This window comes from Hoplias malabaricus, chromosome 6 (assembly GCF_029633855.1).
Source record: "Hoplias malabaricus isolate fHopMal1 chromosome 6, fHopMal1.hap1, whole genome shotgun sequence".
In the NCBI taxonomy this organism is placed as follows: domain Eukaryota; kingdom Metazoa; phylum Chordata; class Actinopteri; order Characiformes; family Erythrinidae; genus Hoplias; species Hoplias malabaricus.
In genome coordinates this window covers 53,082,159-53,100,810 of record NC_089805.1, presented here as the reverse complement: position 1 = coordinate 53,100,810, position 18,652 = coordinate 53,082,159, and the positions used below count along the sequence as shown (strand labels likewise).

General features: G+C 44.3%; 1 protein-coding gene across 1 annotated transcript in view; it reads right to left on the bottom strand.

Moving 5' to 3' along the window:
* The window catches only part of ppp1r1b (protein phosphatase 1, regulatory (inhibitor) subunit 1B), a 65,770-nt gene that overhangs the window by 6,522 nt on the left and 40,596 nt on the right, over nucleotides 1-18,652 (bottom strand). The window contains exons 2-3 of the mRNA XM_066675826.1: nucleotides 5,193-5,276; nucleotides 3,758-3,833 (exon numbers count right to left, since the gene is read on the bottom strand). Coding sequence (XP_066531923.1) covers nucleotides 3,758-3,833; nucleotides 5,193-5,276 — 160 coding nt within the window. The remainder of the gene's footprint in view (nucleotides 1-3,757; nucleotides 3,834-5,192; nucleotides 5,277-18,652) is intronic.

The window sequence follows — 18,652 nt, the reverse complement described above, 5'->3', positions numbered from 1 at the left end:
ACAGTCAACTTAAAGGTGCAATCAATAATTTTCCCCTTTGTATAAAATACAAGAGTAAAGCCCTTTTTAAAATCAGTTTAGTACAGAATCTCTGTCACACCCAGGCCACTAGGGGTCAGTATAACAGCTGTTTTATAACACGAAGAAGAACGACTGGAGAAAATGGGCAGTTACTCCTTTAAGGTGAAGGGATCAAGACGTTGCACTCCCCAACTGAAGTGTCACACTGTAGCCGGTGCCATGCCCCTGTACGGGATTACACATTGTTATTATTATTATTATTATTATTATTATTAATGTATAAATATAATATATTTATGTGTGCATTCAGCTCAGAACGCACACCACTTTATACGAACATGGCGCCCACTACAGGACAAGGGGCACAAGTCCTGAGGTCATTATTACACAATAGTTAATAATTAAGGAAACAGCTTTTTACAATACAATGACAGATAAAGCAGGTTTCCAGGCAGGAAGCCAAGCAGCAGGAACACACACACACACACACACACACACACACACACACACACACAAACACACACACGGAAACACTCAAGAAGGGGAAACCTTTTCATTGTGTTTTGCAGGAACACAGAATGGGGTGTCACATGGAGTCAAAAAAGGGTCAGGAATATTATTGAACTTGTAAAAATATTAAAATATTACTGACATCTTCAGTTGTTGAGCGATTACACACATTTAAAACCAATGAAAAACAGAAAACTAGCAAATTATTATTATTATTATTATTATTATTATTATAGTTCATTAGTGATTTGGGTTATAATTGTATGTAGTTGCTCAGATATCAGGACATTTCTGACATCAAACTTTTTTTGACTCCACAGCATTTTGGGGTATGTTTCCTACTCATTTACATTTCCAGGATTTAGCAGACACTCTGTTCCCGAGTGAGTTCTAACAGTGGTGAGTGTTCAGACAGGGCGTGTATCCCAGCTCATACACATAGCTCTGAGTCTACTCCAGGCCGAGCAGTAGACACCAGCTCCTCCAGCGTTGGAATCAGGAGTCTCTCTCTCCTAAGGAAACTTAAAAGAACACTATGTAAGAATTGGCTTTTTAACCTTCTGGACACCCCCTACGTGTTGCTGAGTGTAATTCACATCAAGAAATGAAGTTAAATACACACACATGCACACTCACTCTCTCTCACACACAAACACACACCGCCACCTACCCACAAAATGCTGAGCCAGTGGGAGATGTGTGAATTCTAATAATGTTGACTACGAGACAGAACCCATATATCACTCCATTTTCACTGGACCGTGTTATTACAAGCGTAAATTTTGACTTTAGTGGTGCTAACCCCAGCAACCGGCAGGAAAGAACATGAGCTAATCCGGCTAAAGTTAGCAGCTGCCTCATTTATCAGTAACACTAATTAAAAGACTCATGACCAGAATCAACATCCAAAGGTGCAGCTACAAAGTGGCCAAAGTTAGCAGGTGTTAACCCTGGCTCATTGGTCAGTAGCCTAACTCTCAACAAAGTGTAACTTCAGCCACACAACAACTTACCTAAGCACTTACTTCCTGATATCCAAATAAATATGGACCATTAACCCAGGCTTGCCAATCAGTAACTCTCCAAAACCTGATTATAACATTGTCATCATTAAAGCTTATCACTGACTATCAGCAACAAATCATTAAAGGACCTGTTATCACTGACCAGTCCAACAAGGGACAAGTTTGTCTTGTGCCAGGTTTCCCTCAGCTCCCTCCACTGAGTAAAGTCAGTCCAGCATTAACTCTGTCTCTCATTCTCCTGCTTGCTCCCGCTCTGCTATAATGTCTGTACCGAGAATACAGAGCAAGATTAATTGTGTAGCGAGCTAAACACCCAGGACATATGTGCCATAAAGCATTACGTATGTTCTCTGGAGAGTCCTCGGCCCGTGATTCTGGAGCAGCAGAGTCCAGTTTTCTGAAAAGCGAAGCCCCGGAGAGCAGTGAGAGAGGGGCTATTTTCCTTGTCACAGGGCAGAGGAGCATCACAATCTGTTTCAAGTTGTAATTTTAAGGTTAAAAATACTACCTAGTGTTCCTTTAAAACGGGATATTTATTAGAACACTGCTCTGAGGATTTGATGGCATTTTGCCATGAGGACATTAAAGTGGATAATTAGTTGGATAAAGATCTGGATCATAACAGTTTCCCTAAAGCTACTCCATTAATATACTGCAATTTTATTAAAGATGATGTGAGGAGTGTTAGAGATTAACAGCATCTTCAGGGACCTCCAGCCGACCCACATTTCATCTGCAACCCAGAAGAGGATAAGTGTCCTACATTTGTTCTCCACAATGTGTTCTTGCTGGAGTACAACAATGACCACACAATAACTACACACACACACACACACTACACGCACCAAAACAACACACTACACACACCAAGCCAAAACACTACACAAACCAAAACAACACACTACACACACCACCACACTACACACAACAACAAATCACACTACATGCACCACCACACTACACACAACAAAACAACACACTACACGCACCACCACACTATACACAACAAAACACACTAACTAACAAAACACACTAACCCACTTGACAGCCCCACTCGACAGAGCGATAACAGCTCCCTCAGTTGACAGATCTACCCGAAAGAGTGGTACCAGATCCCTCGGTTGACAGTCCAGGATGCCAGCATACTCTCTCCCAAACTGACCCCAGTCACTCACAGAACATGATGAACATATTTTTTCCACAAGCATTCAGTGATAAATTATTCTGTAGTACATGTGTGTCCCATACACTTCCTTTGTCTTTAAGCTTTTCCACCAAACCCCAGCAGCAGATCACCAGCCTCTGGAAGCCACAGGATCTCTGTCACTCACTCTGTAAATAACCTTCCCAAAGGTACATCAAGGCCAGTGGGCATATGCCAGTTAACCCAGATATGAGTGATATTACCCCACACTAACATGACTGCACTCTGTGTCATTACACTACTTGTAAATACCAAGATTATTCTACTTTAGCATATTGTGTATAGTAATATAACATTGTTTAAATTTAGTACAAATGGAACACTATGCAATATTTTCCTTAAAAATATACAGCTTCAGAATCATTGTGATGTTCATGGAGCTAGTGTTCTTTTAACTTCACTCCTAGAGCACTTTACCCTACATTAGTTTATCCCAGCACATTCGGGCCACTATAGGTTTGCTCCACCCATTTAGCGTTAATAATTGTAGCCGCCCACTTGCCCTACTCAGTACTTCACTTACCAGGTTGGCTGCTAAATCTTTAGTAAATTTAGAACAAATGAATGAATGAACAAACAGAACAAACTGCAGTGAACCTTGTCTCATGAGCAGATTATTACTCACACATTCCTTCATTCATCATTTATTCCACATTTCTTTTGATTTTATTGGTTTAATTAACAAAATAAATTCATGTGATTATGGTGAGGTTTTTCCAGGAGAACCTGGATGTAAAATTCAGCTCTGAGTGTGTGTGGAGGGTGGGGGGGGGGTATTAATCTCATACGATCCACAGCATCACAATCTCTCTCTCTCTCTCTCTCTCTCTCACACACACACACTACAGATGTCACTGTCCTTAATCTCTCTCACACACACACACACACACACACACACACACAAGCAGGGGGGAATCTGTGTGTGTGTCTGTACACGGCCCAGCAAAGAAGCAAAAAGATGAAAAAAAAAACACTGATGCAACACACATGCTCCTACCTTTCAGTGAGGGAGGATGGTAAATGCTGGGGTTCACTCTCTTTGGTTTGAGAATGCCATTCTCACCAACAACCCACTGAAAAAGAAAGTTTGCCTCCTTACTAAATCAGTTGATACTGCGACAACAGCAATATCCCTGCAACCTGACAGTCAGGCAATGCGACTAAAAGGCATGCATTTGTGTCTACTATTGGAGTTCAGGTAGAACATGTGTTCTACCATCTGCAGAAATGCATGCTCTAAATTAACTCTAATTGCAGACACAAACACTCTACCTCTAACTGCAGTTAAAGTATAGCATGCATTTGTGTTTGCCCATTTGCATATCCTCAGTCGACAAGGCACTCCTGCACACACTGAGGGTGAGATGTTGTCAGGGGCTTTTTGTTCAGTGTGTACTTATGAAGATACACTAACTCTGCATTTACTGTGTGACACAGCCATGAGCACACTCCCAATCATCAGCTGTCACTGTGAGGGTGTAAGGAAGACATTCCCATGTGTCATCCTGATTAGACTGTTTCTGACTGAACTGATGCTTCATGTTGAAAATGAATGGGATACGTTATGGTGCTTTGATGCACTGAAGCAGTGTAAATGTAACATGAATTTTGGCCCTACTGGCTCTTCAACAGCATAGATAATATGAAGGCACCAGACTTTTCATACACATTAATAGTGTGTGTCAACCAACTGATTTGATGACATTCAGCCCCATAATACTGAGATCAGAGGTAGATGGTGATTAGTTCTGGACCCTAACCCTAATCCCAAAAGTTTTGGATGGGGCTACATCACTCCAGAGAACACAGTTCCAGTGCTCCACAGCCCATTGCTGGGGGATTTGTAATCCTCTCCTGGGTACTGCTTTTTATTTAAACAGCAGAACATCTGTGTCCAAGGTGCTAATGTCAGCAGCTATAGCACCTGAATATCATCACATGTAGATCCACTGGAGCTCAGCCGGTCTGGGTCAGGACTCATATGATAGACTTAGGAAAGAAGGGGTGGCTGCTGGATGTGGTGTTGTGTGGCCCACAAGGGGCACTGTCCCTGTGGTCTGCATGGATCCCAATGCCTGATTGCAGTGACAGAGAGACTGCTTCAGACAAGAAATAAAACTGGGGCCTTAAAGTGCCTAAAAGTGCTCCTAATTGTCCCCAACTGTTTTGGTTGCTCTCGTTCATCACCTCTACACCTAAAAGCACATATGTTATGAGTGTATCTCTGCCAGCCCATTGTGCAGGTGGATGCTGTGCATGTTTTGTGGGTGGAGGGGTCTATATCAGTGCTGTGGAAGTGGAACTCAGAGGGTAAAGCTTAAGAATCTGAATTCATAATTTGTCCTATATAAAACACTCAAACCATCCCAGCATTAACTGTGAACATCTGGAAGGTGAATATGGATGCCACCTGGCCAGTGGGGCTAAAGCACCTGGTGGGTGGAGTTGTCGTCTTCAGGTGATGATTGGTCAGCTACTCTGAACAGTGTCGCTGGTGTTGGCCTCCGCCTGCGAATCTAAAAACAAAACAGTGGAATTAGAGATTCATGTTACTACACAGTTCTATCCCTCATCACAGTGTTGGAGGGGTGCAGTGAGAAATTTATTTAGGAGTTTATCCATCTTTATTGTACTAACAGCCTCTACCCCAACACAAAGTCTTTACACATGCTGGATTTTTTAACATCCTGGTACTCCTTGACCTAATGGCAGCCTTTGACACTGTTAGCCATGAATGTCATATTTCTAGATTACTGTCTGTTGGCATTTCAGGCCTAGCCCTACAATGGCTAAGGTCATACCTTGCTAATAGATAGATATATCAAAAATAAAAATAGATATACAAACATTTCACAGTGTTATGGAGGTAGTTCAATTTACCGAACAGTGTAATCAGCACAGTAGAGTGTAGTGCAGATGTAATATCAGCAGTGCAATATACACAGATATATAGAGGTTTATAAGGAAGTCAAGCCTGCTCTGTTCCTTCCTGTAGAGGGTGTCAGTATTCACAGATCAGTCCAGCTTGTGTTCTAAATCTTCTAAATCTGGGCTTCTTACTGTGTCTTCTTTTAGTAGTCGGTCTTTCAGCATCACTGGAGATATCTTCTTCCTGATCTTCATGATTGTTCAGCTATGTCTTACTTAAGAAATATCTGCTTAAAATTTTTCTCTTTTCTTCTGATTTTTTGTTCCCACCTATGATTGTAAAGCATCCTTAGGTTTGTGAATGGTACTATATAAATTGAACTAATAATTATTTACTTTAGGGTGGCATGGTGACGCAGCAGGTAGTATTGCAGTCATTCAGCTCCAGGGACCTGGGTTCAAGTCCTACTCTGGGTGAATGTCTGTGAGGTGTTTGGTGCATTCTCCCCGTCTCCACATGGTGCGTTGGTGTGAGTGAATGTGTGAGTGTGTGTCGCCCTGTGAAGCACTGATGCACCTTACTGGGTGTTTCTGCCTTGCACTCAGCGATTCCAGGTAGACTCTGGACCCACTGCCGCCCTGAACTGGATAAGGGTTACAGACAATTAATGAATTAATTATTTACTGTGAGGCATTCAGTGACAGTAGCACTAGTGAGGAGTCTTTAAATGACTCCAACATAACCCAAATGTAGTGGATGTAGCTCCATTAATCTAGTGAACACAGATCCTCTTTATACCCCTCTAGGTCATACTGGGCATAGGGTTAGGGGTGCAGCTGTTTTAGAGCATCCCAATCCATTCCCATTAAATTTCATACTGTTTTCTAGAAATCCTGTACATTGTGCCCACACTGAGAACAGTCTAAAGCAGCTGAATACACTCAGTAAAGGGGTCCACACTCGTTTGACCATGCAGTGGGTTACAAGGTCTAACACTGACTGTTTACTCAGCTGTGGTGTCGAAAGTATCAAGTACACACTGGGTTCACTGGGTTGACCTCAGAGCAGACTAACAATAAAACAGCATGGATTCCATCGTTTTGTCCCAATATTCCTTTAGAAAAGAAAGGATCCACTTGAGTGTTCAGAGTTTATTTTGGGAGAGATGAGAATAGACGAGGTGTGTGGTCATTATTCGACTGATACGGACACAGTTCATGTTGAACTGGGTCTGTCCCTTAGAGACATGTTCTCACAGTGACTGAGCCTACACAATATGACAAGGAAGAACATTTAACATCTAACCCTATTCCAGTTTTGACACATTTTGACCTGAATAAACTAGTGTAAACAAATTTTACCTGAATAAAGCAGTGTAAACAACCTTGACCTGAATAAAAGCGTTTAAACACGCGTAGACCAGCATAAACATGTTAAAACACACTTTGATTTGCATAAACTAGTACTCTGCTGGATAACTCAATATCATCAGTGTTATAGATGAGATTTTACAGGTTAAAGTGTAGGCTGTATCAGACAAACAGAAAGCAATATGGTGATGCTCCCACTATTCAAATCCAAATGAAACAAAATATGTCTTCTGCATTTAACCTATCTGTGACAGTGAACACACACACACACACAAACAAGTCCAGTAGGGGCTGTGACCACACACCCAGAATTTTTAAAAACAGAATAATCCTCTTCACCTTGTAAAGACAGCTTTGTTAAAATGTCAGAGTTCAGTACTCTTAACAATGAAATTCAGGTTGATTATGTTAGTTGTCTCAGACTATCCACCTGCAGTTTCCACACACTGCCTACCAAATTTGTAGAATGAAAAGAGTTTTGTAAAAATTTGGTAGGCAATGTGTGAAGACTGCAGGTGGATAATCTGAGACAACTAACAGTATAAGGTCAATGTTTATATTCAGGCTCAGCTCTACACTAGAGATTTTAGTCCAGTCCTGATACTCACCACTGTTTAATCACCAAAAACAGCTCTATCTGGGGATTTTAGTCCTGTCCTGATACTCACTTCTGTGTTTATCAAACTCAACTCTGGTGATTTTAGTTCAGCCTGATAAACACAGAGGTAAGTAACACCAAACTCAGCTCTTCTCTGATGATTTTAGTCCTGTCCTGTCCTGACACACCCATGTCCATCACCAAACTCAAAGCCATTTTGGATTGGATGGAACAGGCAGATTTGGTTTTATGAGAAGTCTGTTTTAAAATATACAGTACATGGATTAACCTAGAGTGTACATTATGAACACGGGTCTTAAAGTCATGCAGTATCTTTCTTTGTTTTGCAAGACAGTAGCAGTATTCATCTGTGACCACAAAACACAGATAACAAAATCACCAAAACAAATCCATGAGCTTAAGGACACAAGTCTGTTTTTAATGTGTTCACCAACTCTAGTCCTAAATCTTGTAAAAAGAATGTCTAGGATAGCTGCTAGTGTTTTAGCAGTAAATCCATGAGGCTGAACGTGTGTATGGGGCTGGTCACATCTTAGTGAGAATAAATCAGAAAATCAATTCACAAGTCTTTCTTATCTCACAGAATGTGTGAGTAATATGGTGTGTGAGAAACTGTTAAATTCTCAGAAACTGTTCATAATCTTGGGGTGCTTTTTGACTCTCTCTTTAAGCCTCATGTCATGGCTGTGATCAAAACCAATTTCCTCCATAACATACTGAAACTCCATGTGATAATTTCTATCATGAGAACTCCACTAAAACTGCCTTCTCACTGGCATCCCACTGGTCACTGCTGGGAGGTGGATACTTTAGTGTCACGTCTCCCTAACCACTCAGTCCCTCACACTCGTCCTTTAAAGCTCAGATTAAAACTTACATTTTTTCAGCACCTGAAACTACGGATACTGGAAGCCTGTGCTAGCATTTCTCCTGTGATGTTGCTATAAGTGTGTGAAGAGTGGGAGAAGAGGGTTGCATTGACAATCCAACACAATGGGCAGCACTTTGAACACATTTTATAAGTGGTCAGAAACTTGTAAATAACACATGAAAGAATAACATTACGTTAAAACCAAGCACACCATTGTTTTTCTGAAATTCCCAATACGTTTGATGTGTCACATGACCCTCTTTAAAACATTAAAATATCAAAAGTTGGATCTAAAATGGCTGACACAATCACCACCCATCTTGAAAAGTTTCCCCCTCCCATATACTAATGTGCCACAAACAGGAAGTTAATATCACCAACCATTCCCATTTTATTAAGGTGTATCCATATAAATGGCCCACCCTGTATTTTTATCTGCCTCTGTACTTTTTTCACAATGAATTGTAAAGTGATACTGGGTATAAGAAATGCACTGTATAAATTAAACAGTCATAATAATTATTCATTCATTCATTGTCTGTAATCCTTATCCAGTTCAGGGTCACGGAGGGTCTGGATCCAGTGATCTGAATCACTGAGCACAAGGCAGGAACACACCCTGGGGGGGGAACCAGTCCTTCACAGGGAGACAAACACTCACACATTCACACCTTCAGACACTTGAGTCACCAATCCACCTACAAACATGTGTTTTTGGAGCATGGGAGGAAACCGAAGCACCCGGAAGAAAACCCACGCAGACAAAGGGAGAACACACCACACTCCTCACAGACAGTCACCCGGAGGAAACCCACGCAGACACATGGGGAACACACCACACTCCTCACAGACAGTCACCTGGAGGAAACCCATGCAGACACAGGGAGAACACACCATACTCCTCACAGACAGTCACCCGGAGGAAACCCACGCAGACACATGGGGAACATACCACACTCCTCACAGACAGTCACTCGGACTTGAACCCAATCTCCAAGATCCTGGAGCTGTGCCATCGTGCTGCCCCCAAAACAATTATATTATTAATATTAAAAAACTGTACTCAGCTTTTAAGGGTTGTCATACAATGTGAGACATATGCTAACTGGCTAATGCTAGAAGTTGCTATTTGAGGTTGAGAAGCTGAGCAGATGCAATAGTTGAACTAAATTATGCCTTTCGGATCCAGAGCCCCATCACCATCCACTGGAAATCTGAAGAACAATGCGGGTTACTTGGTATTGCTCTTTCTGCTCCTTTAACACCAAACTCACTCATCCATGTTTTTATGGACCTCTGGATCACAAATTTTGGAGCATGAAATTGTCTAGAATCTCTTGGTGTGCTGATACATTAAAAGTTCCATTCACTGGAACTAAGAGGCTGAGCGCAACCCCTGAAAAACAACCCCACACCATAACTTTACACTAGGCACAATGCAGTTAGACAAGTCCCGTTCTTCTGGCCACCACGAAACCTAGATTTATCCAGATGGAGAAGCGTGATTCGTCACTCCAGAGAACACGTCTCCACTGCTCTAGAGTCCAGTGGCTGTGTGCTTTACACCACTGCACAACTGCACAGGTGGCATCCTATTACAGTCCTACGCTGGAATTCACTGAGCTACTGAGAGTGACCCATTCTTTAACAACTGTTTAAAAAAGCAGTCTGCATTCCTAGGTGCTTGGTTTTATACAAGTCTGGTCATTCCAAATGACTGGAAAACCTGAATTAAATGATTTGGATGGGAAAGTGAAAATGTTTGGCAATATAAGGTTGAAGTAAATGGCTGTAGCTGGTGTGCATCAGTATTTCAGTGCCTAGTAAACCCTGCACTTACACAGAAAAAACAGCTCTCATTCCCACACTGAGTAAATCCAGCATTCATTCCCAAACTCACACTGGGTAAACCCAGCGCTCGTTCGCAGTCTCTCACAGAGTAAACACAGCATTTGTTCCCAGTCTCTCACAGAGTAAACCCAGTGTTTATTCCCAGTCTCACACTGAGTAAATCCAGCATTTGTTCAGAGTCTCACACAGACTAAACCTAGCATTCAATCCCAGTCTCACACTAAGTAAACCCAGCGCTCAGTCCCAGTCTCACACTGAGTAAAAGCAGGGCTCATTCCCAGTCTCACACCAAGAAAACCAAGCACTCATTCCCAGTCTCACTCAGAGTAAACCCAATGCATGTTCCCAGTCTCACACAGAGTAAACTCAGCACTCATTCCCAGTCTCACACAGAGTAAAACCAGGGCTCATTCCCAGTCTCACACAGAGAAAACCAAGCACTCATTCCCAGTCTCACTCAGAGTAAACCCAACGCGTGTTCCCAGTCTCACACAGAGTAAACCCAGGGCTCATTCCCAGTCTCACACAAAGAAAACCAAGCACTCATTCCCAGTCTCACACAGAGAAAACCAAGCACTCATTCCCAGTCTCACTCAGAGTAAACCCAACGTGTGTTCCCAGTGTTACGACCTGGTCTAGGGCAGACCGCAACACAAAAGTGAAATAACAGACAGTGTGATGATTGCAAAAAAAAGTACAACTTGGGACAGTTTTTGTGAAATGTATTAAAGGTGATTGATACAGTTTAGTGAACCAGAAAATTGACTTCAGGAGTGACCCAGGCCAAAACAACAAAAAAATCCCACACTAACTACTTTTAGGTACACTAACTAACCTGTGCAGGATGACAAAAACAAAGACATAGTGCTAAACTTACTCCCTTGCTGTGTATAAACAGAGACAAACCCCAGTTCCCAAAACAAAAATGGCAGCCACTCCCTACAACTAGTACAAGTTTACAAACGTGTACAACTTACAGACAGACAACACTCACAAAAAAAACATTCAACAATTAACAATTCAACACGAAGCGAGTACAAAAGCGCAAAAGATAAACAGTCGAGTGAGGAAGCATTCCTCCCGTGTGTGACGTAACCCTCTCGTTTATAGCAGATGGTTGAAGCCAAACCATGGACACAGATTCCGGCATCCAGCATGCAGTCACTCAGGAACCCAGGACTGGACTTTAGAACATATGGACAGGACAGGTCTCACACTGAGTAAACCCAGCTTTTATTCCTAGTCTCACACTGAGTAAATCCAAAGCTCAGTCCCAGTCTCACACTGAGTAAACCCAGCTCTCATTCCCAGTCTCACACTGAGTAAACCGGACACTCATTCCCAGTCTCACACTGAGTAAACCCAGTTCTTGTTCCCAGTCTCACACTGAGTAAACCCGGCACTCATTCCCAGTCTCACACTAAGTAAACCTGGCACTCATTCCCGGTCTCACGCTGAGTAAACTTGGGACTCATTCCCAGTCTCATGATGAGTAAACCCGACACTCATTCCCAGTCTCACGCTGAGTAAACATGGCACTCATTCCCAGTCTCACACTAAGTAAACCTGGCTCTCATTCCCAGTCTCACGCTGAGTAAACCCGGGTCTCATTCCCAGTCTCACAGTGAGTAAACCCAGCTCTCAGTCCTAGTCTCACACTGAGTAAATCCAAACCTCGAGCACAGTCTCACATTCAGTAAATCCAGCACCTGTTCAGAGCCTCACACTGAGTAAACACAGCACCTGATCAGATCCTCACATAGAGTAAACCCAGGACTCATTCCCAGTCTCACACTGAGTAAATCCAAAGCTCAGTCCCAGTCTCACACTGGGTAAACCCAGCTCTCATACCCAGTCTCACACTGAGTTAACACAGCTCTCATTCCCAGTCTCACACTGAGTAAACCCAGCTTTCATTTCTAGTCTCACACTGAGTTAATCCAAAGCTCAGTCCCAGTCTCACACTGAGTAAACCCAGCACCTGTTCAGAGCCTCACACTGAGTAAACCCAGTGCTCATTTCCAGTCTCATACTGAGTAAGCCCAACTCTCATTCCTTGTTTCACACTGAATAAATCCAGCTCTCATTCCTAGTCTCACACTGAGTAAATCCAAAGCTTGGTCCCAATCTCACACTGATTAAAAACAGCACCTGTTCAGAGCCTCACAGAGTAAACACAGCTCTCATTCCCACTCTCACACTGAGTAAGCCCGGCACTCATTCCCAGGCTCACACTGAGTAAACCCAGCACTCATTCCCAGTCTCATGCTGAGTAAACCCGTCACTCATTCCCAGTCTCACGCTGAGTAAACCTGGCACTCATTCACAGTCTCACACTAAGTAAACCCAGCTCGCATTTTCAGTGTCACGCTGAGTTAACCCTGCTCTCATTCCCAGTCTCACACTGAGTAAACCCAGCTCTCATTCGCAGTCTCACACTAAGTAAACACATCACTGATTCCCAGTCTCACACTGAGTAAACCCAGCACCTGTTCAGAGCCTCACACTGAATAAACCCAGTGCTCATTTCCAGTCTCATAATGAGTACACCCAACTCTCATTCCCAGTCTCACACTGAGTAAACCCAGCACCTTTTCAGAGCCTCACACTAAGTAAACACAACTCTCATTCCCAGTCTCACACTGAGTAAACCCAACTCTCATTCCTAGTCTCACACTGAGTAAACCCAGCACCTGTTCAGAGCCTCACACTGAGTAAGCCCAGTGCTCATTTCCAGTCTCAAAATGAGTAAACCCAACTCTCATTCCCAGTCTCACACTGAGAAAACCCAGCACCTGTTCAGAGCCTCACAATGAGTAATGCCAGCTCTCATTCCCTGTCTCACACTGAGTAAACCCAACTCTCATTCCCAGTCTCACACTGAGCAAACCCAGCACTGATTCTCAGTCTCACACTGAATAAACACAGCACCTGTTCAGAGCCTCACACTGAGTAAACCCAGTGCTCATTTCCAGTCTCATACTGAGTAAACCCAACTCTCATTCCCTGTCTCGCACTGAATAAATCCAGCTCTCATTCCCAGTCTCACACTGAGTAAACCCAGCTTTCATTCCTAGTCTCACACTGAGTAAATCCAAAGCTCAGTCCCAGTCTCACACTGGGTAAACCCAGCTCTCATTCCCAGTCTCACACTGAGTAAACCCAGCACCTGTTCAGAGCCTCACACTGAGTAATCCCAGCTCTCATTCCCAGTCTCACACGAAGTAAGCCCAACTCTAATTCCCAGTCTCATAATGAGTAAACCCAACTCTCATTCCCAGTCTCACACTGAGTAAACCCAGCACCTTTTCAGAGCCTCACACTGAGTAAACACAACTCTCATTCCCAGTCTCACACTGAGTAAACCCAACTCTCATTCCTAGTCTCACACTGAGTAAACCCAGCACCTGTTCAGAGCCTCACACTGAGTAAGCCCAGTGCTCATTTCCAGTCTCAAAATGAGTAAACCCAACTCTCATTCCCAGTCTCACACTGAGAAAACCCAGCACCTGTTCAGAGCCTCACACTGAGTAATGCCAGCTCTCATTCCCAGTCTCACACTGAGTAAACCCAACTCTCATTCCCAGTCTCACACTGAGCAAACCCAGCACTGATTCTCAGTCTCACACTGAATAAACCCAGCACCTGTTCAGAGCCTCACACTGAGTAAACCCAGTGCTCATTTCCAGTCTCATACTGAGTAAACCCAACTCTCATTCCCTGTCTCGCACTGAATAAATCCAGCTCTCATTCCCAGTCTCACACTGAGTAAACCTGGCACTCATTCCTAGTCTCACACTGAGTAAATCCAAAGCTCAGTCCCAGTCTCACACTGGGTAAACCCAGCTCTCATTCCCAGTCTCACACTGAGTAAACCCAGCACCTGTTCAGAGCCTCACACTGAGTAATCCCAGCTCTCATTCCCAGTCTCACACTAAGTAAGCCCAACTCTAATTCCCAGTCTCACACTGAGTAAACCCGGCACTGATTCCCAGTCTCACACTGAGTAAACCCAGCACCTGTTCAGAGCCTCACACTGAGTAAACCCAGTGCTCATTTCCAGTCTCATACTGAGTAAGCCCAACTCCCATTCCTTGTCTCCAGCTCTCATTCCTAGTCTCACACTGAGTAAATCCAAAGCTTGGTCCCAATCTCACACTGATTAAATACAGCACCTGTTCAGAGCCTCACAGAGTAAACACAGCTCTCATTCCCAGTCTCACACTGAGTAAACCCGGCACTCATTCCCAGTCTCACACTGAGTAAACCCAGCACTCATTCCCAGTCTCATGCTGAGTAAACCCGGCACTCATTCCCAGTCTCACGCTGAGTAAACCTGGCACTCATTCCCAGTCTCACACTAAGTAAACCTGGCACTCATTCCCAGTCTCACGCTGAGTAAACCCGGCACTCATTTCCAGTCTCACATTGAGCAAACCCAGCACTCATTCCTAGTCTCACACTGAGTAAATTCAGCACCTGTTCAGAGCATCACAGTGTAAACCCAACTCTCATTCCCAGTTTCACACTGAGTAAACCCAGCTCTCATTCTTAGTTTCACACAAAATTCTAGAGTTCAGCCCCAGTCTCACATTGAGTAAGTCCAACACCTGTTCAGAGCCTCACACTGAGTAAATCCAGGGCTCATTCCCAGTCTCACACTGAGTAAATGCAAAGCTCAGGCCCACACTCACATTCAGTAAATCCAGCACCTGTTCAGAGCCTCACAGAGTCAACCCAGCTTTCATTCCTAGTCTCACACTGAGTAAATCCAAAGCTCAGTCCCAGTCTCACACTGAGTAAACCCAGCTCTCATTCCCTGTCTCACACTGAGTTAACCCTCTCTCATTCCGAGTCTCACACTGAGTAAACCCAGCTCTCATTCCCTGTCTCACACTGAGTATATCCAAAACTCAGTGCCAGTCTCACACTGAGTAAACCCAGCTCTCATTCAGAGTCTCAATGTGAGTAAACCCAGCACACATTCCCAGTCTCAAAGTGAGTAAACACAATGCTGTTCAGAGACTGAGAGTGAGCACACCCAGTGCATGTTCCCAGTCTCACACTAAAAAAACTCCAGCACCTTTTCAGAGCCTCAAACTGAGTAAACCCAGCTCTCATTCCCAGTCTCACACTGAGAAAACCCAGCACCTGTTCAGAGCCTCACACTCAGTAAACCCAGCTCTCATTCCCAGTCTCACACTGAGTAAACCCACAGCTCATTTCGAATCTCACACTGAGTAAACCCAGCTCTCAATCCTAGTCTCACACTGAGTAAACCCAGCACCTGTTCAGAGCCTCACACTGAGTAAACCCAGCTCTCAATCCCAATCTCACACTGAGCAAACCCAGCACTGATTCCCAATCTCACACTGAGTAAACCCTGCACTCATTCCCAGTCTCACACTAAGTAAATCCAAAGCTCAGTCCCAGTTTCACACTGAGTAAATCCAACACCTGTTCAGAGCCTCACAGAGTAAACCCAGCTCTCATTCCCAGTCTCACACTGAGTAAACCTGGCACTCATTCCCAGTCTCACGCTGAGTAAACCCAGCACTCATTCCTAGTCTCACATTGAGCGAACCCGGCACTCATTTCTAGTCTCATATTGAGTAAGGCCAGCACCTGTTCCGAGCCTCACACTGAGTAAACCCAGGGCTCATTCCCAGTCTCACAGTGAGTAAACCCAGCTCTCATTCCTAGTCTCACACTGAGTAAATCCAAACCTCAGGCCCAGTCTCACATTCAGTAAACACAGCACCTGTTCAGAGCCTAACATAGAGTAAACCCAGGGCTCATTCCCAGTCTCACACTGAGTAAACCCAGCTTTCATTCCTAGTCTCACACTGAGTAAATCCAAAGCTCAGTCTCAGTCTCACACTGGGTAAACCCAGCTCTCATTCCCAGTCTCACACTGAGTTAACTCTGCTCATTCCCAGTCTCACACTGAGAAAAGCCAGCACCTGTTCAGAGCCTCACACTGAGTAATCCCAGCTCTCATTCCCAGTCTCACACTGAGTAAACCCAACACTGATTCCCAGTCTCACACTGAGTAAACCCAGCACCTGTTCAGAGCCTCACACTGAGTAAATCCAGTCTCATTTCCAGTCTCATACTGAGTAAACCCAGCACCTGTTCAGAGCCTCACACTGAGTAAATCCAGTCTCATTCCCAGTCTCACACTGAGTAAACCCAACACTGATTCCCAGTCTCACACTGAGTAAACCCAGCACCTGTTCAGAGCCTCACACTGAGTAAACCCAAAGCTCATTCCCAGTCTCACAGTGAGTAAACCCAGCTCTCATTCCTAGTCTCATACTGAGTAAACCCAGCTTTCATTCCTGGTCTCACACTGAGTAAATCCGAAGCTCAGTGCCAGTCTCACACTGAGTAAACCCAGCTCTCATTCAGAGCCTCGAAGTAAGTAAACCCAGCACGCATTCCCAGTCTCAAAGTGAGTAAACACAATGCTTGTTCAGAGACTGAGGGTGAGTACACCCAGTGCATATTCCCAGTCTCACACTAAATAAGCCCAGCACCTTTTCAGAGCTTCAAACTGAGTAAACCCAGCTCTCATTCCTAGTCTCACACTGAGAAAACCCAGCACCTGTTCAGAGCCTCACACTGAGTAAACCCAGCTCTCATTCCCAGTCGCACACTGAGTAAACCCACTGCTCATTTCGAGTCTCACACTGAGTAAACCCAGCTCTCGTTCAGAGCCTCAATGTGAGTAAACCCAGCACACATTCCCAGTCTCAAAGTGAATAAATACAATGCTTGTTCACAGCCTGAGAGTGAGTACACCCAGTGCATGTTCCCAGTCTCACACTGAGTAAACTTGGCACTCATTCCCAGTCTCACAATGAGTAAACCCAGTTCTTAGTCCCAGTCTCACACTGAGCAAAACCCAGGGCTCATTCCCAGCTCTCATACTTAGTAAACCCAGATTTCATTCCTAGTCTCACACTGAGTAAATCCAAAGCTCAGGCCAAGTCTCACACTGAGTAAATCCAGCACCTGTTCAGAGCCTAACAGAGTAAACCCAGCTCTCATTTCCAGTGTCACGCTGAGTTAACCCTGTACTCATTCCCAGTCGCACACTGAGTAAACCCAGCACCTGTTCAGAGCCTCACACTGAGTAAACCCAGTGCTCATTTCCAGTCTCATAATGAGTAAACCCAACTCTCATTCCCAGTCTCACACTGAGTAAACCCAGCACCTTTTCAGAGCCTCACACTGAGTAAACCCAACTCTCATTCCTAGTCTCACACTGAGTAAACCCAGCACCTATTCAGAGCCTCACACTGAGTAAGCCCAGTGCTCATTTCCAGTCTCAAAATAAGTAAACCCAACTCTCATTCCCAGTCTCACACTGAGAAAACCCAGCACCTGTTCAGAGCCTCACACTGAGTAAACCCAGCTCTCAATCCCAATCTCACACTGAGCAAACCCAGCACTGATTCCCAATCTCACACTGAGTAAACCCTGCACTCATTCCCAGTCTCACACTAAGTAAATCCAAAGCTCAGTCCCAGTTTCACACTGAGTAAATCCAACACCTGTTCAGAGCCTCACAGAGTAAACCCAGCTCTCATTCCCAGTCTCACACTGAGTAAACCTGGCACTCATTCCCAGTCTCACGCTGAGTAAACCCAGCACTCATTCCTAGTCTCACATTGAGCGAACCCGGCACTCATTCCTAGTCTCATATTGAGTAAGTCCAGCACCTGTTCCGAGCCTCACACCGAGTAAACCCAGGGCTCATTCCCAGTCTCACAGTGAGTAAACCCAGCTCTCATTCCTAGTCTCACACTGAGTAAATCCAAACCTCGGGCCCAGTCTCACATTCAGTAAACACAGCACCTGTTCAGAGCCTAACATAGAGTAAACCCAGGGCTCATTCCCAGTCTCACACTGAGTAAACCCAGCTTTCATTCCTAGTCTCACACTGAGTTAACTCTGCTCATTCCCAGTCTCACACTGAGAAAACCCAGCACCTGTTCAGAGCCTCACACTGAGTAATCCCAGCTCTCATTCCCAGTCTCACACTAAGTAAGCCCAACTCTAATTCCCAGTCTCACACTGAGTAAACCCAGCACTGATTCCCAGTCTCACACTGAGTAAACCCAGCACCTGTTCAGAGCCTCACACTGAGTAAATCCAGTCTCATTTCCAGTCTCATACTGAGTAAGCCCAACTCTCATTCCCTGTCTCACACTGAATAAATCCAGCTCTCATTCCTAGTCTCACACTGAGTAAATCCAAAGCCCGGTCCCAGTCTCACACTGATTAAATCCAGCACCTGTTCAGAG